This window comes from Penicillium pulvis, assembly GCF_028828015.1.
Source record: "Penicillium pulvis strain IBT 33274 chromosome Unknown scaffold_8_segment0_segment0, whole genome shotgun sequence".
NCBI classification, from domain to species: Eukaryota; Fungi; Ascomycota; class Eurotiomycetes; order Eurotiales; family Aspergillaceae; genus Penicillium; species Penicillium pulvis.
The window spans coordinates 2974217-2995717 of record NW_026643080.1 but is presented as its reverse complement, the minus strand read 5'-3'; the positions used below and the strand labels follow the sequence as shown (position 1 = coordinate 2995717).

Genomic DNA, 21501 nt, shown 5'->3' with positions numbered 1-21501 from the left:
TGCAGTCGATATGGCACGGTACCATATGCCAAGTGTTGATCACTTAGTACTGATACGTTTTGGGGTCGGCGATAAGAGAGGTCTTCCCCGCACGGCTATCTTGTACCCTCACTGAGTCACCAATACTTTCTTTTCCATAGCAAATTTATAATATCCCGCTCATTGATCATCGTTTTTGCAGCAATGGAAGACGAAAGCTCTAGCAATAGTCTGCCCCAGCAGACCCCTTGCTTGAGTTATTGGCAACGGACAACTCGGGCCTTCCCGCATTTGTTCGCGAATCAAAACAGCCAAGTCCCTCCACGAGTGAAATACGTGGTTATCGGGTCGGGTCTTTCTGGCGCTCTCACAACCTTTGAGCTGCTAGAAGCAGGTGTCAAGGGCGAAGATGTAATCATCTTGGAAGCGCGAGAAGCTGCCAGCGGCGCAACCTCTAGGAATGCCGGCCATGTCCGCCCAGGTATATTCTCCAACAAAAAGTAGAAAGGACGAGAACTAATGCACTGGTAGATGCGTTTCGTGGATTCAATGCCTACTCAAAGGTTCATGGACCGGAACAGGCATTGAAAATTATCGCCAATGAGCGACTTGTCTTAGAAAAAGTGGACGAGTTCGTGAGAAAACACAATGTGCAATGTGATTTCAACTTGACGTCTACCTTTGATGTCTGCATGACTCCTGAATTTGCCAAATATGAGGCCGAAAGTCTCGAGGCTTATAAGCAGGCTGGTGGCGAGACGTCCCATATCAAGTACTACGAAGGCGAGGAAGCCAGAGAAAAGACCAGGGTTCACGGAGCAATTGCGGCTTATGAGTGGCCTGCAGGATCTAGTCACCCAGCTAAACTGGTGCAATTCCTTTTGCAATCAGCGATCGAAAGGGGCGTACAGCTATTCACATTTTGTCCCGGCACCGCGATAAAGCAAAACGAATCCGAGCCGAAGCTATGGGATGTGCATACTCCTCGCGGCACTATCATTACTGAAAAGATCATCCACTGCACTAATGCCCATGCAGCCCTTCTGATCCCTCAATTAGAAGCATATGTGCAACCGAACCGTGCTCAAGCACATTCTCTGATTCCAAACTCGGCATTTGGAGCTGAGAACGTTCTCCAGAAGACATTTTCACTCCGTTATAGTCTCTACCATTTTTATTCTTTGATTCAACGCAAAGGAGATGGCACGCTCATTCTAGGCGTCTCAAGATCGAATCCTACTTTGAGCCCTGAAACATTGGCTAGTCGCTTCAGCACTGATGATAGACATTACAATCAAGAGATTGCCGAAGACGCGCTGAATAGCTTCAAGAAGATATTCCCTGATTATGCATCGCAGCATACTGCGCATGGTGAAGGGCTTGATCATTCGTGGACTGGGATTATTGCCATGACGCCCGATTCTGTTCCATTTGTTGGTGCTATTGAATCACTTCCTGGACAGTATATCTGTGCTGGGTTTAATGGCCATGGTAAGGGCATACTATTCACTGCGTGATGCTAAGGCTAATGCAAGTATTTCTTAGGAATGGCACGCATATTCACCAGCGCTCCTGGTATTGCGAAACTTGTTTTAGGACATGATTGGAGCCGAACTGGGCTGCCAGAATGTTTCCAATTTAGTCGGGAAAGGTTATCTCGCCTTGCAGAGGGTGGATTACCCTCAATCTGGTAGAATGATAGTTGTTTCCCAAGGGTTTCAGTAATTCTGGCATGGTACACAGCAAATAACCCCATGATATAGTGATCTACCTTGGTGGATATCATACACGTGAACATTATTTCATAGCGTGGACATCAGTGAAAAGTCAAATAGATCATAGCTCCCCGAGATCGCTTCTCTTGATGGGCTCGGAGTTAAGAAACTACTCTTGGGGCTCATGAGAAATGATAGAAGTGGGACCGGGAGCTTGAGGTGTGGACCCCGATGTCGGGCATTGAAGTATACCGCGCCCACGGACGAAGTATTGCATTCATATTCTGGCTTGCATTCCAACTTGTAACAAGTTGCATTTGAACCCTTCCTTCATAATGCGCATTCATCATTGAGATTCTCAGAATATCTTAATTGAAAATAGGAGTCGCCCCGCCCTGATCCGCCTTAAGCGTACACACATACAGCCCGAGCAGCCTCTCGTACTTTGTAAACATTGAATATAGATACCGAATAATTCATAACGATGGTTAAGCAACTTCGGAGCCTCTCCACAGTCCACTTGGCCAATAAAAGCACTCCTATCTAATATGAATCATATGGCAGTTAGCTGACACATCTGACGTACTGAATCGGCCGCCGATATCGGTCATCAACTACAACCCGCCAGCAGCTCGAAGAACACATATAAACCAGCAATACGCACTCCATAATCATTACACATTCAACAGAGAAGCGAAAAACTCTTTAAACTTGGGAACAATTTTACAATCTACCAAGATCACACATTTGAATCAACCAAAATGGCATCCAAAACAGAAGCAGCCGTCTACACGCACGGCCACCACGCCTCAGTCCTCCGCTCTCACAGCACACGGACAGCCCTCAATTCCGCCAGCTTCCTGCTCCCACATTTGAAGCCAGATATGAAGATCCTCGACATTGGCTGTGGGCCTGGCACAATCACAGTCGACCTAGCAGAATACGTCCCGCAGGGACACGTAACAGGCCTCGAGCGTGTAGGCGACGTCCTCCCAGGTACACAAGCCCTCGCCGACTCACGCGGCATAAAGAACATTGATTTCGTGGTCGGTGACGGCAACGGCCTGACCTACCCAGACGAAAGCTTCGATGTCGTATTCTGCCACCAGGTTCTGCAGCATGTTGCGGACCCCATTGGTATGCTTAAAGAGATGAAGCGTGTCGCAAAGAAAGGTGGCATTGTCGCTGCTAGAGACGCGGATTATTCTGTTTTCATGTGGTTCCCTGAGATTGAGGGGTTGAGGGATTGGCAGAATCTTTATGATCGGGTTGCGAGAAAGAATGGTGGTGAGCCTAATGCCGGACGATTTTTGCATTCTTGGGCTAGACAGGCTGGGTTTGTGGAGATGAAGCATAGTGTTTCTTCTTGGGCTTATGGACAGAAGAGTGAGGTTGCTTGGTGGAGTGAGACTTGGCAGGAGAGGGCTTTGAAGTCTTCTTTTGCTACTACGGCGCTTGAGGGAGGTTTAGCTACTGTTGAGGATTTGGAGAGGATTTCGAAGTGTTGGAAGGCTTGGGGTGAGGACGTTGATGCTTTTATCTCTATTCCCAGTGCGGAGGTCGTTTGTTTCAAGCAGTAGGGTTATTTTCATTATATATGTTTTATGAACCTTGGAATGTGAATGCAGTGGCTTTTGAATACTTTGCACATGCAAAATCCATGGATGTAGTACCAGCTTACGCGGTATTTATCGATGAAGGGACAGGAAAGTAACTATATACCTATGCAAGACGCTATGATAAGGAATGAAAACAATTGTACACTTTTGGGCATCCGTACCTAGCCATTGACGAAATGCCCAATGTGCTTAACTCCGAACAATGCAAAACTCCACAAGATGTTGTATCAAATGGTAGCCATAGATATGAATCTTTTTCAATATCTTAGTTTTCCGGCACGTATTCATACCGACGCCAGTTTTCAGAAACCCACCACTGTGTGACATGTGCGGCTTCCTTGATCCACTCCACAGCCTCATCACTATGAATCCTCGCGACATCTTCCAGCAAAGGAATCAAAGAAAATGACTGCAGAGTATGGAGCTCATGCGGATCAATATCGACGTCCGTGAATCTCCACTCCACATCCTGGACCAAAGGAATAACTAAACGGTATGGCTTCGATGCAGATCGTAAAGCAAGCCAGGTTCCGCCGGTGTTCATCACGGCAAATTGCCAGTCTTGTCGCCCATCCTTCTCTGGAACGAGATCTCGGATAATAGACTGGCCTTCGTAAAGAGGGAGGAGGTCTTTGATGGCATGTGTTGCAGCTTCATCAACAGAGCCAGATTCGACTAGAAGATCGAGAATGGTGGGGAGAATTTGCATGGATGTGACACGGCCGTTGACGTTGATTGGTGGTAGCTGTGGGTGCGAGAAGACAAGGGGAACATGGAAGTTGGATACATGAGGGTTGTCGTATGGTGTGGCTCCACCATCTTCAATAATTGATAGACCACTGCTGGAGTTAGTTCAAGATGCTCTATCGGAAGTCTGGCTTGAGGGATACTTACTGGTCACCGACCATGACTATCAAGGTCTCATCAATTACACCGGTCTCTTCCAGAACTTCAAGGATTTCTCCGAGCCACCTGTCTGCAACACCGAGGGTGTTTAAGTAGCGGGCGATTCTGTCATTGTGGTTGAAAATGCTGGTTGGCATAAATTTCTCATACTTTTCACCCACAGGCATATCCCAAGGATAGTGTGTTTGACCTGTTAGGTGAGTGATGAAAAGCCGCTCTTGCTTTGTTTCCGCATCCAGGACAGCCTGCGAAAGGTAACCACGAAGTTCATGTTCTGGGTATCCCCAGAAATTGAACTTTTGTGGACGTGGTCCCTTCTTCTTCTTCGAGTCCTCGGTAATTGTTTCGTCGGTGATTTTCTCATCGAATCCCAGTGCTGGAAGAAGATAGTTCTGATTGTCATAGTTATCGGTGATGCTTTGCATGAATAACGAGTGCCAGGGCCAAGTCTTGTAGTCATCTTGTTGCACATCCTTCGTGACATTTGGCATCATGTTCAGGGCATTCAAGATATGTGGCATGCAAGGCTCGTAGATATGGTGCAGGTATTCACGATTGAAGTCGACAACCAAGGGCGCAATACCGCAGACACTAGCGAGAATGCTTTTGAGAGTGAAGGTATCGCCTGTATAAGCATTGGTCGCAAAAATACCACCATATGGTTGAAATTCTTTGTTATTATTGTCGAAACCGGACTGAACTCCCGTGAATCTCTCTGCATTAGGCGTTAGGTTGGCTAATCGCTTGACAACCTCATCGGGTATTTTTTTGTCGAAATGCGCGTCTCGAATCAGGTCGCCGAGATAGGATTCTTTGCGCACAGGGAAAACGTCCGCACGGGTGCTTTCCAATTTGATCAGGAGGACATGTTTGATGCTAATATTTCCACCACTGAGAGTGTCCCGCAATGACTCTATAATGTCACGATCAAGATTGGAAATGTGTAAAGGGTCCAGGGCCGGGTCGTAGTGTTGCCGCTGGGTGCCATTGGCGCCTTTGTACCAGTCTCGGAAACCGGCTACTTCCTCGAGGGGGAGCCAATCGAACTTTGGAGCTTCATCCAGTGCGGTGTGGTTATACAGCCAGCTGTAGTCGCCCGGTAAATCTGGAATAACCACCGAAGTCGAATCTGCACCTGGTGACTTTTCGAATGGAGTGATAATCACTGTCTGTGAAAGAAAGCCATAGGCATCGTCGGATGGGCGAAAGACGCGAAGAACAAATATATAAACAGCAGCCGAGACGAGAAGCACCCGAGGCAGAAGAGATGGCTTGGTTTGGATATTTCCTTTGGACTTGTGCGACCCTAATATTGCTTGTGACTCGGGATCATTGTTCTCATCCTTTTCCCAGTCTTCAACATCCAACTGCTCGTAATTGTCTTGGAGATCTCGTTTCCAGCATCTGAAAAGCGGAGAGAGAGCCACTTTCAAAATCGAAACACCTTTGCTCGTGAGGTTGTATAGGAACGGAGTAGATGCCCATGCAATAAAACCGAACAGAATCTCGCCAATGAAGATACCCGTCAGCCCAGTCAAAAGTGTCTTGACCGAAGCGGCATCACGGTGGAAGGAATGCGCTTGTCGCCAGTGAATCTCAGCGCCAGTTTTAGTATAGAAGGATATGTTTGCAGCGGCCAGTACGGAGATCACTAAACTAGAGTGAAGATGATTGTTAGCCCGATAAAGCCGATGAGACTGAAAAGACCGGCTATGCGCACCTCAGTAAAATCCCCACCAAAGCTAGCACACCACGAACCCATTTTCTAGGAAAATCCTGACAAATCCAATATGCAATGAGGATGCAGATAATATCTTGTAAAAAGAATGTAGGGCCCCAGAGCACGAAACGAGCGACGGTAAGGGAGTTGAGATGGGAGTAAATGTGAAGAACTTTGGCACTTAATACGCCAATAAACAAAAGCGAGAACCAATACTGGCGAGTCTTTGGCCAGAAGACGTCAAACCAAAGACTGGGGGATAAAAGAACGCGGACCAGATTCTGGCAGCTCTGGCGGGCGTGGAGTTTCATTGTAACAGGGTAAAGGGAAGTACAGTCATGTAGACAGTGGAAGTCAATTTCACAAGTAAAGACCGTGCATGTATGAGGGGGATGAGGGATTAAAAGGAGAGTTTTCAGGTTTACATGGTGAGAATGGCCCCAGGCAACAAGCAAAAATGAGTAATTTTTGTAAAGGGTCCAATACATCACAAATAGAATGACTATTGGCAAACTTTACTAGTGCCTCGGTTTGAAACCCCCCGATTCTGCATTGAGTCGCGTGGGGTGCTCGGCCAATCACAGCACACCAAATCTTGTTCGTATTCCAAGGTTTGTCGCAGGGTCTCAGGAACAGACTCATCTCGTGCCACTCTGCCCTGTTTGTCGTATTTACTTTCCCATGTCATCATAGCCCCGGGGCTGTGTTGAGTTGGTTTACTTCTTCTCTTCCCCTTATTGTCCTTTGGGTGCAGTCAGGCGCCCCATCCGAAGCCGCCGGCCCTAATTTGGTGGCTTCAGGGTCTAAAACCAGATTTCAGCTTATGGCTTACTCTTCGGAGTCTCCACATTCAGTGGAGCCACATAGACGGACTTCGCATGTTGCCGACCCCTATAGGGAAAAAGACAACCTTGGTACCGTTCTCAGGGTTTTCACGGAGTTTTTTATCTCAATAACCAAGATTCTTGTCACTAGTGCTATGTGCATGTAATTAGGGAAGTGCCAAGCTTTCATTAGGGGAATCCTTCGCGACGGTCTCCACATGTCACGTGGGCAGTCTCGAAAATATACGTCTGGGCCTGGATCAGGCTTCTTTACCCGAGACCTTCATGAGGCGAAATGGATCATGTATGACTGGCTACACTTATAGGTAAGGACTGAAAATCTTTATGACACGCTAGATAGCTAGTAATCAGCCCCACTTTAGGCATATGCGCTCCATGCACCTGAAGCATAGTGGACCTCATGCAATAGATCTAAAGCAAAGTGGGAGTACTTTACGAGCACACTCTCGTATTTGAAAGGAAAATTCTTCAGGAACGTCGGCGCCAAACCACGAGCCATGATGCAGCGAACAGGGTGGAGTGCCGGCAAGGGGCAGGCTGATTCGAGGTTTTCATGAAGAGCTAGATTGCAATAGTCCTCTCCAAGATCAGCGTAGTCGTATAGATGACGCTTGATTGGGATAAACATCTTATTTCAATGCCGGTCAAGTGGATCATGGCGGCAAATCGGACGAATTCTAGAATGCTCATCAGGATTCTTCTCTTGAATTTCTTCTGGAGTAATTTTTTCACAGCCAGACACCAACCAACTCTGCTAAGAAACGGTGCTTTTGCGGCGTAAATATTTTGAGGTGTAATCATTCTAGAACGGCGCGGAGGCTTCTCTCTGAGACGACTCCCTTAATTTTCTGGATCATCGCTGAATTAGAATTTGCCTCTTCGATTTCACTATCAAACATGGCAGCAAAATATGTGGAGTTCTTGCAAAGCAAACCTTTCAGGACTTCGTATTGTTTTTCCGGAAATTTTAAACTGGCCCTTGACGAGCGGTCCACGGTATAATGGCAGAACACTAAACAGATCCAGGCTTGGGAAGTGGATTTAAAAGGCCAAGTGGCCTTCATTGTCAGAGAGTTCCCAGGAGGGGGAAGAGCTGATTCATTTCCCTACTCATTAATATCGCCAGCATTCCGCTTGGAGCTAGTCATCTCCGCTTTGAAAACACTGAATGAGAATCCTCGAGAGGGCGAGGTGGTGATAAGAATAACTAAGAAAAACAAGATGAGAAAGAGAGTTCAGAGAACGGGACCTGATGAGAAGTGGGTTGGAAAGGAGGAGTCGTGGGCAGGAGAGGTGGTTGAGAAGTGTAGTACAGAAGGAGCTGTAAAAAGATAGACGGAGAACTGTAGGAGAAGCTGGAGAAATGAAAGGTTGGTTAAAAAAGATAATTCTAATTCTTAGCTTATTGTGAAGGAACCCTTTTTTATAAACTGTGAAGTGGACAGATTGGAGGCGATACCAAGAGCTCGTGCAAGAGCACAGGATAAAAAGACCAATATTAGAACTCGGTGACATGATATGAATCGTAATAAGATGGTAAGAATTTTCATTCATTCAGTTCATAGCTATGCAGTCTTCGCCATACAAATATTCAAGGGGCTATGGGGTTTACAAATCCGTTTCAAGACTCTGGAACTGCGAAGCAAAGTTTTTCCGAACCCATTCCATGTACCCCTTCCACTTGTGTAGATCATTAGAGGCTTCAGCAGCTGGAAATGCTTTACTAAGCTCCTTGGTGATCTTGAGGATACCCAGGGACGCCTCCTGGGCCTTCTCCAGCTCTTGTTTGACGGCGTTGTCCTTGGGCTTGAATGACAAGATAGCCGTGTACCGCTCGGCCAGGGCATCCAGGCGGCGCTCGGTTTCCTCGGGGACAGAGATGATGAGCTTGGAGGTCATCAGATTGCTGACAGCGCGGATGTCTTGCTCATCTTCAATTCCGGCCAGAACACGATCAAAGAGTTCGGAGAGGTGGAAGCGAGCAAATGATGTATCCAGTGAAGCATAAAGGGTTTCGTAAGCACTCTGTAATAAATGGTCAGTTGAGCTACCGGGAAGCAGAATGCATTATACTAACCTTGCGCAAGTCGAGTCCGTCATCCACTTTATGTTTGAAAGGACCCATTTGTACCTCACGAATCAGCTCCGGCTTGATGTGAGCGTCACCGAAAACCGCAGGAAGCAATTCTCCCAGATGTGGCAGGAGAAGGTTCATCTTGTTATGAATGGCAGAGTTCAATGTAGTCAATGCCAGTCGATGGTTGCTGAGATCCTGATCAGCCAGCATGCTGTTCAATAGAGGCACTATCAATGGTCGCAGGACAACATTGAAAGCATCGCTCGCATCAGCCAGGGTGTAACGGAAGGCTGAAATGACTACCCCACGCACAATGGGATCAGAGTTATTGAGATGTTCCTGCGAAAACTGGTCAGTGTACAATTATTCACATGTTGAAGAGGCCATGGCTTACCTGGAAGTGAGGAATGTAGGCCACAGGATCAATCAGAGCAAGCCTTCCAATACACTCTGCACCCACGGCACGGTTGTCTTCCTCCTGGGAGACCTGTAGCAATGCCTGCCACAGCTTGAGGGCGGTCGGAGCCAGCTCAGGGCGCACATCAGCGTGCTGAAGTAATTCGCGCACGGAATGTAAGAGCAGGTAGCTCTGGGTGTTGGCTTTGACCAGACCATTCAGAATGATCGGCAGGTAAGCCTTAACACTTCCGGCCGATGCGTTTCCGAGGGCTGTAGCAGCAGCCAAGCGAACGTGGTCAGATGGAGATTCGAAGTGAGCAATGAAGATATCTGGAGTCAATGAACACTCAACACCCATTCGCAGGGCAATTTCGCCCAGAATGGCGAGCGCAAGACATTTACGGCTATCATCTGTAGCAGTGCTCAATTCGGTAGAGAAGTCATCCATTGTGACTCCTAAATTCGGTCCGCCGTGCACGAGTAGAGTGCCGATGGCTCTTCCAACAACAGACGCATCGCCAGTGATGCCGACATTCTGGAGCAAACTCTGCATCAATTGAGCACCGACACCTTCGTCGCCGATGACTTTCACCAGAAGAAGCAGAGCCTTCAAGACGGTGCCCACGAGTGGCTGCTTGACAATCGAGCAAATAGACTGAATGAGAGAGTCGTTCACGAGGGTCTTTGAATTGCCAGGGACCAGCTTGGCAATGATGATTAGAGTAGGAGTGAGAAGATGGAAGTCAGGTGCCGACAAGAGCGGCAGCAAAGCCGTCTCCAGGCTAGCCATTGTGTCGGGGCTGATATGAGAACGAGTGTTGCTGTTCATAGCAGTGCTTCGAAGAGCTTCAAGGCAAGAGCTGCGCAATGCACGATCTGCCTTCCGCAGATTCGACCCCAGCTCAATGGTGACGGTGTTAACCCAGTCACTGCTGACGTCGGCTTGACAACTGGCTAGAACAACCACATCGTCAATGGCACGAACAGCAGCCAGGCGGGTCGTTTCATTTTTCACACGGTCGACTAGGATGTCAAGGCCCTTTGATCGGCGATCGGTAGAAAGATACTCGGTGCCGCGCTCGCCAGATGTACGTGCCAGGATGACACCGAATACATGAATCGCTCGCTGGCGAACCTCCAGATCAGCGCTGGTGTCGGTGATCCGAGCGAGAACAACGTCATAAAGCTTCTCCAGCTGCATGGCAACGTCCGGGCTATTTTCTGACACGCGGGGCGGGGTCAGAGCCTTCACAATTTGTTCCACAGCACCCAATGCCTCACTGCTGACTTTGTAGTTACGCTCGTTGACAGCTCCCACAACACCCGGCACTAAGGCGATGAGGAACGGAAGAAGAGAGTCTGACAGATGGGTTTCTGCAATGGCAGAGACCAGGCCGAGGGTTTCAATCTGCAGAGTACCTGCGCTGACAGCCGCACCTGAGTGGGCAGCCGAGCTGCCTACAAGCGATGATGTCTTCAATGCATCCGCGATCAAATCCTCAATCTGCTGGAGATGATCGGCCAATCCTCCATAACGGACCAAGGAGAGGCTTTTCAAGAGGACAATGGCTGCCTGTCGCAAGGGCATTGAGGCTGGCTTCCACGACTTCACGAGGCTTTGAACAATGAGAGGAACTGAACGGGCCAGGTCCGCCTGGGGTCCCGATTTTGGCGACGAAGGAACAACGGGAGAGTCAATTGCCGAGGAGCCTCCCACTCCAGGCTCAAAGTCTACCATGCTCGCATCACTGTCCTGGCGTCTTCTCTTGCGGGAGTTCTTCGATCCTCCCACAGCTTCCAAGTAGCCACCGGAAGTAAGGATTATGGTACCTTCACTTGTTTTGCGCACCAGTGCCGTCAGGGTGGAGACCACTTCCAACTTCACGCTCTCCTCTCGCTCTTTGCTGATACGGGTGATCAAGGCTGGCGCGACCTGCTGGTACAGAGTGGCATCCTCTAGGCCATTGTTACGACCAAAAGTCGAAATAAGGCTGTACAGAAGCTTAGCCGCGCATCGACGGACCTTCCAGCTCATGTCATCCACATCACTGTATCCACCTTCCTCCTCAAAGTCCCCAAACTCGTCGTCATCCAGGTCTGGCTCCTCGGTAGCGTCGTCCTCACTTCCGTCATCTTGTGTGCCACCCATCTCCTCGTCATCTTCCATCTCGGCGACATTGGGGTCGTATTTTAGGGATCGCAGGGCGGCTCGGGTGGTGTTCATGAGGTAAGGCTGCATCTGCTGGTTGCAGGAGCTGATCAGAGCCTCCAGGGTGACAAGGGCGGTCTCCCGGAGCTCGTCGGCCTGAGGATCATGATCGTCGTCATCATGGGAGTACACAGACATCTTGTTTAGACGCTTTCGCCAAAAAGCCAATCTGTCGATCACAGAAGGGAACTTGGTCGACATTGTTGGAGCTTGTTTCCACCCCGCGCTAACCCGGAATTAAGTGGGGCCGTTCCGAGCTTCGAGGTCAAGAGCCCCGTTCACTGTAGAAAGTCGAATAGATCAAGAGAAGGTTGACTTTTTTGTTTAGCGGCCAGTAGCGCTTGGAGACCCCCTTGCTTGCGAGTTTTAGCTCGCTTTTTGCTGTTGACGTTCTCGGCTGTTTTAGGTGGATCAGCCGGTGTTGATGACTCGGATGCTGAAGTTTCTGCTGGAGTTGATGTTGATGGAATTGGGGAAGCTGTAGCAGTGACAGGAACTGAAGAGCGAGCAGAAGGTCTAGAAGGTTTGAATAGTGACTTTTGACGTGAAAGTACTGTCCGTTGCCTACAACGCAAACACTTGTACACCGTCGCACTTCCAACAGCATTGACTTTCTTCTTTCCCTTTTTTTGCACTCGTATGGTTTTAGTAGACTTTGGGGATTGTCTCAAGCTACCACAGGCACAATGATGCTTTTTTTGGTGGGTGTTGAGTGGTTTCAACTCCTCATGAAGCATCCGGGTATGAACCCCTAAGAGATGCGCCGACGTGGATGGGCTACGTGTGGCCAACCACTGGGCTGCTTCACTTAGAAAGTGTAACTGGGGAACTTCCACAGGTGCCATGTTCAAGCGAAATACTGGGAATAGATACTGGAATTGGAAGCAAACAAAATCCCTTGAAGGTGGAGGTCGAAGTGAATGAAAAAAATTCGACGAATTAGAAGTGTCGGTCCCTTTCCCGATTAAGTCTAATCTTCCAAGTGCTTTCACGTACATTCACTCTCAACTCCCTCAGGTCCATCTATAGAGGACCCCCCATTTTCTTCTTCCTGTTCTTTTCTCCTCTCCCATACTGTCTTCCCCAATTCCTCTTCTCATCATGCACTCAGGTTTTACTTGAACTCAATACTGCTGTGACCTGTCTCTGCTCTGCTGCTAAGCCATCAGTATTTCAAGCTCTGCTATAATCATCCCTATCATCCTACCCCTCTCCAATCTCTTCACCTATCCTCTGAACTCATTCTCATCATGTCTTCTCCCCTCCGTATCGCCACTGTTGGCTGCGTAAGTCCCCCTCTACTATTCGGCCATGCCCTTATTGGCTGTCGTAAGGCTTCAATACTGACTCTTATACAGGGCCACGGCGCACTCAATGAGATTTATCACAATCTCTCAGTTGAAATGGGCAAGCGCTCTTGGGATTCTGTTGACTGTGTCATAATTGGCGGTGACTTCCAGGTTAGATTCCATCTTATTTTCCTCATGCAGCCATACTGATGGAATTTCAGTCCCTGCGGAACAGCAATGATGCCACTTGCATCTCAGTTCCTCCAAAGTACAAGTCAATGGGAGACTTTCATGAGTACTATTCGGGAGAGCGCGTTGCGCCTGTCTTGACCATTTTCTGTGGCGGTAACCACGAGGCTGGCAACTACTTGTTTGAGCTTTACTACGGCGGCTGGGTTGCGCCCAATATCTACTATCTCGGCGCTGCGAATGTTCTGCGCCTCGGTCCCCTCCGCATTTCTGGAATGTCGGGCATCTGGAAGGGCTACGACTATGCCAAGTCTCATTATGAACGCTTGCCTTACAACGACGAGGATGTTCAGAGTATCTATCATACCCGCGAAATTGATGTTCGCAAACTGCTCCAAGTGCGTACACAGGTCGACATCGGTTTGTCTCATGACTGGCCGCGTTCTATCGAGAAGTCTGGAGACTCCGAGGCTCTTTTCCGAAAGAAGAAACACCTGCGCGAGGATTCCATTCACGGCCGCCTCGGCAGCAAGGCTGCCCGCGATGTCCTAGATCGACTTCGCCCAGCCTACTGGTTCTCAGCTCATCTCCACGCGCGATTTGCTCTTACCATGGGTCACGATGGTACTGCAATTCAGAAGGCCGAGCCTTCATGTGACGAGCCCCTCGAATGGCGCTACGCTAGTGTTGCTGCACCCGTAACTCCAGTCAAGGCCAAGTCCAGCCCGGGTGAGCGGACCAGCCCAGAGAAAGTTTTCGACAACGCTGCAGGCAGTGAGCAATCTCGTCTTGAAGCATGGCAGACCTTTGGGGCAAACGTCTCGCCCAAGGAACGTGCGGAAAATGAAAGGATACGAGCCGAATTCAACGACCCCTCGCGCGCCCCTACCACGCCATCCAACTTTCAAGTTACTTGGAGGGAGGTCAAGGGGGACAATCGCGAAAAGACCATCCACAAGCCTGCGGAACCCCAGGTCCAGAATGACGATGAGATCGCCCTGGACTCCAGCTCTTCTGAATCTGGCTCGCCGTCCAGCTCGCCTCCTGCAAAGCGAGCCGCGCCCGCGCCCGCAGCCATGGACGGTATCTGCGAATCGAAGGCCATTATGGATGATTCGATTCCTGAGAACGTCCGCAGTAAGCTGCCTACCAGCCTCCAGGCAGCACCTGTCGATTCAATCTCGGAGGCGATCCGCAGCAAGCTACCAGCCAGCCTCACTCAGCCAGTTCGACGGCCAGAGCCCCCGAAGATGAGCCACCCAGAGGCCATCAAAAACCGGGTCACCAAATTCCTAGCTCTTGATAAGCCAGGTGGCCATGGTCCCTACCTCGAGCTGCTTGAGGTGAAACCTATTTCTGATCAACCGAACACCGGTTTCCAGCGCCCCTTCCGCCTCCAGTACGACCAAGAATGGCTGGCGATTACCCGTGCCTTTGCCCAGGACCTCCGAATCGGGGAGTTCAAAGCAGAGACCCCCGCCAATCGTGGCGAGGCCGAGTATCTCCAGTCAATCATGGAGGCAGAAGCGTGGGTTGAGAAGAACGTCGTGGCGCAAGACAAGTTGGATGTCCCATACAACTTTGTCCGCGTCGCTCCGGTGTTCGACCCATCTGTGCCGGTCACCACCCTCGATACCCCACCTGAGTACCCCAACCCGCAGACGGCGGAGTTCTGCGAGCTCGTGGGCATCGAGAACAAGTTTGCCCTTTCGGACGAGGAGTTGGCGGCTCGCATGGCCCGCGGGCCCCGCCCCAACTCCCGTTCGAACTTCGACCCGAGCCAGCGCCGGGGTGCTCGGGGTCGTCGCCAGGGGCGTGGTGGTCCGCGCCGTGGTGGTCAGAGGTTTGGCTGAGGAGGCAGGGCGAAGTCTGAGCTATGTGGCGGGGGGTGGGGTGACTTATCAGTGACGAGGAAAGGAGGGCGTGGGAGTGCGTCTCTGTTGTGATGTCGTCAGTTTGGTCCCGAGTCTGCCGATGGCGATTGGGCTTCCCGGCGACATCATACAATGTATGTTGAGAAGATGAACAGACAAGGGAGCTAGAGAAAGACTACAATTTTGCTCTTGCTTGAAACGTTTCTCAATATCGTAGGCATATCCATTCTCCTAAATTTCGCTTTCCAGTCATATTAAAACCAAATCTCATGACAAAGACGAGCACAAAGTCAATGGAAAGAGGTTCACATAGCTCTCAGTTAATTCAAATTAATCTACTCAATCTCTTCAATCCTTGGCCTCGAAGACCCACCCCGTCCAGCCATGGGATCAACATCCAAACCAGCAATCCGATCGTCCAATTCCATCTTGATCTCTGGCATATTCCCAGAACCAATCCCCCACATCAAAGACTTCTCTAGCCACGCCTCCAAGCTCTCGATCAATGCACGCAAGTGCCCCCGCACAATAACATCCTCTTCTCGACTCTCAACAAACCCAAGCGTGCGCAGCATAGATGGAATATTACCAATAGTAGATGGACCCCGACCCTGTGTCTCCGCGTGCGCATATCCATCGTCCATAAATGAGAATCCGAAACCAACATCCGCGCCTTTGCGGTCTTCGCGCGCGGTGTCCAGCGCTTTCAAAATGTCAAGAATGAGGACCGCACTCGCACGCCGCAGGATTGCGCTTTCTGGCGCCGGTTCCAGTGTCAGTGTAGCCATTGCAAGGTCCACGGCTGATCCAACAATTGCGGCTCCCAGTCCGAGAACATTGCTTTGAATTGCTGAGGCAAGGATAGACACTGCTGATGCGCGGATGCGGAGATCTTCTGGTTCGGAGTCGCTTGGTGCACCAGCTGCCCATGCCGCGACGATATTGGCGGCGTGGGCTGATTGCTCTGGGGACTCGTCGTCATCGGAGTCTGGGTCCAGCTCTTTCAAAGTGGTCGGTCCGGCTGTAGGTCCGACTGAAAGCTTCCATCCTTCAGGCATAATGGGTTCTTTCTGTTTTCTTTCCTCCCTTTCTCTTTGTCGGCGCTCTTTTTCTTCTTGCTTCTTGCGGTTTTGTTGAGCTTGGGGCTTGTTGCCCCGGCGTCCTGCGACGCTAACCATGCCATCTCCTAGGACTTTGGCGGTCTCGCCTGTTAAGGCTGTGCCCAAGTCTTGGACTGTTCGGAGCAGGGACTCGCCGAGTTTAAGGCGCTGGTCAAGTGTTCGCTGTTCGTTTTTGTCTGCATAGCTGTCTACCAGTGTTTTTACTACGGTGCGTGGATGTCGGGAAGCGAATGTGCCAATTAGTTTGATGGCGTTGAGGTATATGAACTCTTCGTTAGCGGTTGATTCGGAGATGTCTGTTATTATCGATAGGAGGAGGGTGAGGGTTGATGGAATGTCGAGGACGGGGGAGGATTTCATGATGAGTTTAGATAGTAGAGAAAATCCTTCAGCTTGCACTGGTGGCAGGTCCGAGTTGAGGTTTGAAAGTGCTTGCCGGTGTGTTTCGAGATCGGCGAGGTGTGGTGGTGGAGCCTTGGTGTCGGCCAATTCTGGGGTGGTGAGCTGGATCTCCAGTAGCATTGATGAGGTTGTTGCCGGCTTGGAGAGACTGTTAGGAAGAAGCGGAATCAATTCGTCCAGGCGTTCCTTGATTGACTCCAGGAGTGACTTAATGTCTTCTGACATGGAGAACTCTGCCGATGCCAGTACGGTGGACAGCAAGCTGAATGCGGTAGATAAGGACTCAGATGTGTCGTCTGAGGCTTCTTCACTTGTACTTTCTGGGGACACAATATTGGCGAGTGAAGATAATGAGGGGTTTCCAGACTTTTGTTCTCTCTGTTTCGAAGAAATGGAACCCGATTTATGTAGTTCTCCTTCAATCACTTGCTTGATAAGTTCTAGCACACGAAGAGGCCGGCGAGACAATGTGTCCTTGAAGGTATCCAATAGCTTCTCTGCAACTTTGGCGCTGATAAGCTTCTGGAAGATATTTTCTGAGTCTCCAATCTTCTGGACTTCCTCTGTGTTAGAGTGTACTAGCCATGTCTGGCTCGCGTAAAGAAATATATCACCGGTCAACTCTTCGCTGCGTGGATCTGAGCCTAGCAAGCGAGCGAAAAGTTCTGTCCGGGTTTGAAGTGAATCAATCAGTTTGATCAAATTCGACTGCGGGTCAATCTGGTTGTTTCGTTTTATCAGTTTGATCCCACCTTGAGAGGTGGAACTGTATGTCCAAGTCGACCCACCATCCCACAGTAGGTTATCAACAAGCTTCTTAAGCGGCGGCATGCCCACTGATATGCTAAAGTATGTTTGGAGTAGTTCCATGACCTTATCATGAAAGACTTTCAGTTCATGCTCTTGGGCATAGCAGACTAAGCCCCAAAGTGGTAGGAGAATCGGATACACGATTCTCTTTACCAACCCTGGATTTGGGTGTTGAATGGCAAGCTTTCTTAGTCTGTCGAGTGCCCGGTCAATCAATTTGTCTTCAACAATGACGTTTAGAGTCCTGCTCTGCTTAGGCTCCGGTGACTCCAATGGCATCATCCATTGCATTGTTGATTCATTCGGTTCCGCAGTAAGCACACGGAAAAGTGGCTCAACAAATATTGAGTGGCCAATGGTTCCAGGGGCTCCAAAGACCCGCTTCCCCAGGATTCCATTTCCAATGGTATAAGAGACAGTCTTCTCGAGGTCGGGGTCATCGCCATCAAGTAGTGTCAAAAGTTGAGGGGCAATGGCTGTGAAGTATACTGCCGAGTCCACCCCTTGTGGAACAGATGAAAGGAGCTTCGAAATCTGCATTATGGCTTGAACCGTGAAATGAGGACCGTTTGATGGCTCACTTTGGGCCTCCTGCCCAAGTGATGGGGCAAATTGTGAGGCGATGAACATGATTGTTTGCAGCACACCCCCAGGACGAAGCGGAACCTGGGATATTTGACTTGAAATTGTCGACTTAAACCAGGCGGCAGTATCTGTCTGCAGAAATGCAGACAAGGTAGGTAGCAACACAGCACTGGGGGTTCTGTGTTTTAGTTAGTATTTGCATCCGAGTGGCTTATGACGCGGAATGGCATACTCATTCATTAATGTGGCAAATTGCGCCTGAATATTTGTTCCATCCTCATGACTGCTGCAGTTCGGATTGAAAGCAAGATCAGCTGTACCACTGATTATATCACTTAGAATGCGACCTCGAATGACGGGCTGGATGCTTGATCTCGTATCCATGAGAATGGTGAGAAGGACGTCCATAACATGGCGGAGAAGAGATACATTGTGAGGTGTGCTGCTTGGGGGAATCTGTGCCTGCTTTGCAATAACACCAGCTGGCAGGACGGAAATCACCCGCTGCTGTAGAGGAATTCCAACACCAGATGAGAGTGACGGGTAGATTCCTTCGAGTGAAATCAGATCCAACAGTGCATGCAGCATTCGGCGACGCTTTGCATCTTGAAGAGCTACATCTTCACCTTCCGTGGCTAAATGCTGGGATTGCTCTAGATCAGGCGTAATAAAGGCAGTGTGTATCCGGCTTAGGATTTGCAGTGCCTTGTCGATAACGGTGGCCCTGATCTCATCACCACTGGACGAGGAATCGTCATTCTGGCTAAGATTTTCCAACAATGATTTCCCTTGGGTCTTCTCAATCTCCGCTTGATCACAGTTAGCTGTATATCCAATAACACGACGAATGTGGATTTCCATGCCTCGATTGAGTACTGGACTTAGGAAGTCACTGGCTTCATTGAATGCGTCCCGAACTTCCACGGGCTCGCCCATTGTGTGACAGTTCAGTTTTAGCTCAAAATATTTGTCATCATTCAAATGTTGGTCTTAAAAGTCGATATCAGAATGAGCTCTGGTGTGCTATGGGCGAGACCAAAAGCTCTAGTCTTGGCGTCGAAGTAGCTTAGTCAGCGCGATGATCCCTGTCTATTTGATTATGTAAGCTAAACTCTCTGAAGTTCAGGTTGATTGAGTTACTTTTTAATATTATTGATAGTGATGGTCAACTGACGGTCAAGTCTAACCCCCTTCAAAGAGATTCGAATGGCTAGAATTGTCGTAATATATATTTGGCGGCAGCATGGAGTGGGCTAAGCCAGGAAGTCCAGTATATTGTCAGGATATTGGAATTAAGCTGGCGCAATACAATACACGCTTTCGATCTTGACCCATTATTATTTTTGTCTCGCACTTATTGAGACTTCTCAGTAAGCGGCTCATTGTTGTATAGGGTATTGATATAGGCTTTATCAACTTTCCAGAGGTAAACAAAGTATGGAGTGGATAAATGTACAATATTAGTCAGCTGCATGTTGCCCCTCGCTGCATAACTAATCAGTGCCCCGCCATGGCAGAACGTTAAGGAAGATTCCGCAGCGGGACGGGCAGCGGAGTTTTTTTTTTTTTTTTTGTCTTGCCGCATCGCGATTATCTCGTTCCTTCTGTCCCACAAATTACTCAGTGAACTCCCTTTCTTTGAGTTCGCGCCCTACATCCACGATGATTAACGACGAAATCAGCGCGCCCGAGTCGCAATTCCAGGACCTCAATGAGGTCGTCGACAGAAATGACGACACTGGTGTTATGCAGGTGGAGAGTCTGTGTATGAACTGCCATGACAATGTATGTTACGCTTTGCATGCTTTATCCAGTCTAAAAACATTTATCAAGTACTAATACTAATAATTTCTGTACTTGCAGGGTGTGACCAGACTTTTGCTATTGCGCGTGCCTTACTTCCGTGATATTATCCTTGAGTCATTTGAGTGTGAGCACTGTCATTTCAAAGACAACTCTGTCAAGTCGTATGTATTTGGTACCGGTGGAAGCCTTGAATATATTCGGTGCTGACTATATGTCTGAAAGTGCTGGTCAGATCCAGGAACAGGGCTGCAAGTACACCCTCAACGTCGAGAACGAGGATGACCTCCAGCGCCAGGTCATTCGCAGTGATGTCTCCATCTTCAAGGTCGAATCGCTCGGTATCGAGATGCCCAAGGGAGAAAGCCAGTTGACCAACGTCGAGGGTGTTATTCAGCGCATTCACGAATCGCTGAGTGGTGAGCAGGATCTGCGCAAGGACCAGGCACCAGAACTCTACGCCGCCCTCGAGCCCATCATCGAAAAGCTGAAGGACATTTTGGAGCGCAAAGGCTTCCCGTTTACCGTCTCTTTGGATGATCTCACTGGTAACTCTTGGATCGCGCCCAATACCACCGATCGTGGCACCAAATACCGTCGCCAGGAATACCCCCGCACCCATGAGCAGAACGAGGAGCTCGGAATTTCCTCGGACCCCAACCCCGCCGCAGAGGAGGAGACCAAGGGCCCCAATGATATGGGTAACCCTGAAGACCTGGATATTGTTGATGGCGAGGTCTATGATCTTCCCACCGAATGCCCTGGATGCACCAGCCCAGGTGCATCCACCCGCATTAAGCGCGTCAACATCCCCCACTTCAAGGAGGTCTACGTCTTTGGAACTAGCTGCCCTAGTTGTGGCTACAAGAGTTCCGATGTGCGTACCGGTGGTGAAGTCCCCGCACTGGGCAAGCGGATTACTTTGCGCATTGAGAATGAGGTCGATCTTTCCCGTGATATTCTGAAGTCCAACACATGTGCCTTGAAGAGCGAGGATCTCGAAATCGAGGTCCAGCCTGGCACACTTGGTGGACGTTTCACTAGTGTTGAGGGTCTTTTGACCGAAATTAAGGACCAGCTTTTCGGTCACATCTTTGATGCTGAGGGCGCCTCCGGTGGTGACAGCATGGAGAACACAGAAAAGGGCAAGTGGGAACGTTTCTTCGCCAACCTGGACGCAGCTATTGCCGGAGAGAAGAAGTTCAGCATCACTCTTGAGGATCCTATGGCCAACAGTTATGTCCAAGATTTGTGCTCCCCTGCTGTGGACCCGCAGATCACTATTGAGGAGTATGAGCGGACTGCTGAGGAAGAGGATGACCTTGGTCTCACTCACATGAAGACCGAGGGCTACGAGGAGGATGAGGAAAAGAAGGATGAGGAAAAGAAGGATGAGGACAAGCCCGAGGATCAAGAGAAGGCAACCGCTGCCATGGATAACTTGCTTGAGGCTTCCATGGGCAACTGATTCTCATACTAGTTGTCCAGCTACGATTTGTTATGTCCACTTTCATGATATGAGACGCTTTGTCTGGTTCTTGGTTTATATTATGGCGTCTGCGATATGTACATTCTTCATTCTTAGATATCCGGTGGTGATGGGGTTGTTGAGAAAAGAAAAGTTTTTGTGCCTATTCTATCATTCGATTAGTTCATCCTTGTTGCCAATAGCATACAACGTACAGTACGAGGCTTTCAATAATTGGTAGGCTCTTGGATTCTAGGAATTTCAAATGGCCAGAAAACAATGAAAAACTGCTTGGCCTTTTACGAGACATTCAAATTTAATAGATAAAAGAGTCAGTCAATCTAAACTGAAGTCTTCATTCTTCATTGGTGGTTTTGGAGGTTGGTTTTTCATCGTATGTACACGCAATCCTCTTGCCAGCGCAATCGAGTAAAGTTGTTGTCTCTTCCCTTTAATCCAGCCAAAGCATCCTGCCAGCGGACTGCAACTCG

General features: G+C 49.2%; 8 protein-coding genes across 8 annotated transcripts; 4 read left to right on the top strand and 4 right to left on the bottom strand.

Annotated features, from left to right (window-relative positions):
* Nucleotides 1-183: 183 nt before the first annotated feature.
* N7503_010541 (NAD(P)/FAD-dependent oxidoreductase) lies at nucleotides 184-1673 on the top strand (the record flags this gene model as incomplete). Its single annotated transcript, XM_057070087.1, has 3 exons — nucleotides 184-460; nucleotides 511-1470; nucleotides 1525-1673. The coding sequence occupies 3 exons, from the start codon at nucleotides 184-186 to the stop codon at nucleotides 1671-1673; spliced, it is 1386 nt and encodes a 461-aa protein (XP_056916698.1).
* Nucleotides 1674-2455: 782 nt separating this feature from the next.
* Nucleotides 2456-3274, top strand: N7503_010540 (class I SAM-dependent methyltransferase; the record flags this gene model as incomplete). The annotated part of the gene is made up of 1 exon (XM_057070086.1): nucleotides 2456-3274. One exon carries the CDS (start codon nucleotides 2456-2458, stop codon nucleotides 3272-3274), a length of 819 nt encoding a protein of 272 aa, XP_056916697.1.
* Nucleotides 3275-3578: 304 nt separating this feature from the next.
* N7503_010539 (uncharacterized protein) lies at nucleotides 3579-6250 on the bottom strand (the record flags this gene model as incomplete). The annotated part of the gene is made up of 3 exons (XM_057070085.1): nucleotides 3579-4152; nucleotides 4208-5875; nucleotides 5940-6250. The coding sequence occupies 3 exons, from the start codon at nucleotides 6248-6250 to the stop codon at nucleotides 3579-3581; spliced, it is 2553 nt and encodes an 850-aa protein (XP_056916696.1).
* A 2142-nt stretch (nucleotides 6251-8392) lies between these two features.
* On the bottom strand, nucleotides 8393-11670 carry canA (putative cullin binding protein CanA; the record flags this gene model as incomplete). The annotated part of the gene is made up of 3 exons (XM_057070084.1): nucleotides 8393-8809; nucleotides 8862-9200; nucleotides 9256-11670. 3 exons carry the CDS (start codon nucleotides 11668-11670, stop codon nucleotides 8393-8395), a joined length of 3171 nt encoding a protein of 1056 aa, XP_056916695.1.
* Nucleotides 11613-12314, bottom strand: N7503_010537 (ribonuclease P Rpr2/Rpp21/SNM1 subunit; the record flags this gene model as incomplete). Its single annotated transcript, XM_057070083.1, has 2 exons — nucleotides 11613-11619; nucleotides 11752-12314. The coding sequence occupies 2 exons, from the start codon at nucleotides 12312-12314 to the stop codon at nucleotides 11613-11615; spliced, it is 570 nt and encodes a 189-aa protein (XP_056916694.1).
* Nucleotides 12315-12719: 405 nt separating this feature from the next.
* N7503_010536 (RNA lariat debranching enzyme) lies at nucleotides 12720-14800 on the top strand (the record flags this gene model as incomplete). The annotated part of the gene is made up of 3 exons (XM_057070082.1): nucleotides 12720-12755; nucleotides 12828-12929; nucleotides 12980-14800. The coding sequence occupies 3 exons, from the start codon at nucleotides 12720-12722 to the stop codon at nucleotides 14798-14800; spliced, it is 1959 nt and encodes a 652-aa protein (XP_056916693.1).
* Nucleotides 14801-15156: 356 nt separating this feature from the next.
* On the bottom strand, nucleotides 15157-18675 carry N7503_010535 (RTP1/Tango6 family protein; the record flags this gene model as incomplete). Its single annotated transcript, XM_057070081.1, has 2 exons — nucleotides 15157-17917; nucleotides 17972-18675. The coding sequence occupies 2 exons, from the start codon at nucleotides 18673-18675 to the stop codon at nucleotides 15157-15159; spliced, it is 3465 nt and encodes a 1154-aa protein (XP_056916692.1).
* Nucleotides 18676-19401: 726 nt separating this feature from the next.
* On the top strand, nucleotides 19402-21010 carry zpr1 (zinc finger-containing protein ZPR1; the record flags this gene model as incomplete). The annotated part of the gene is made up of 3 exons (XM_057070080.1): nucleotides 19402-19524; nucleotides 19603-19706; nucleotides 19768-21010. 3 exons carry the CDS (start codon nucleotides 19402-19404, stop codon nucleotides 21008-21010), a joined length of 1470 nt encoding a protein of 489 aa, XP_056916691.1.
* Nucleotides 21011-21501: the final 491 nt, after the last annotated feature.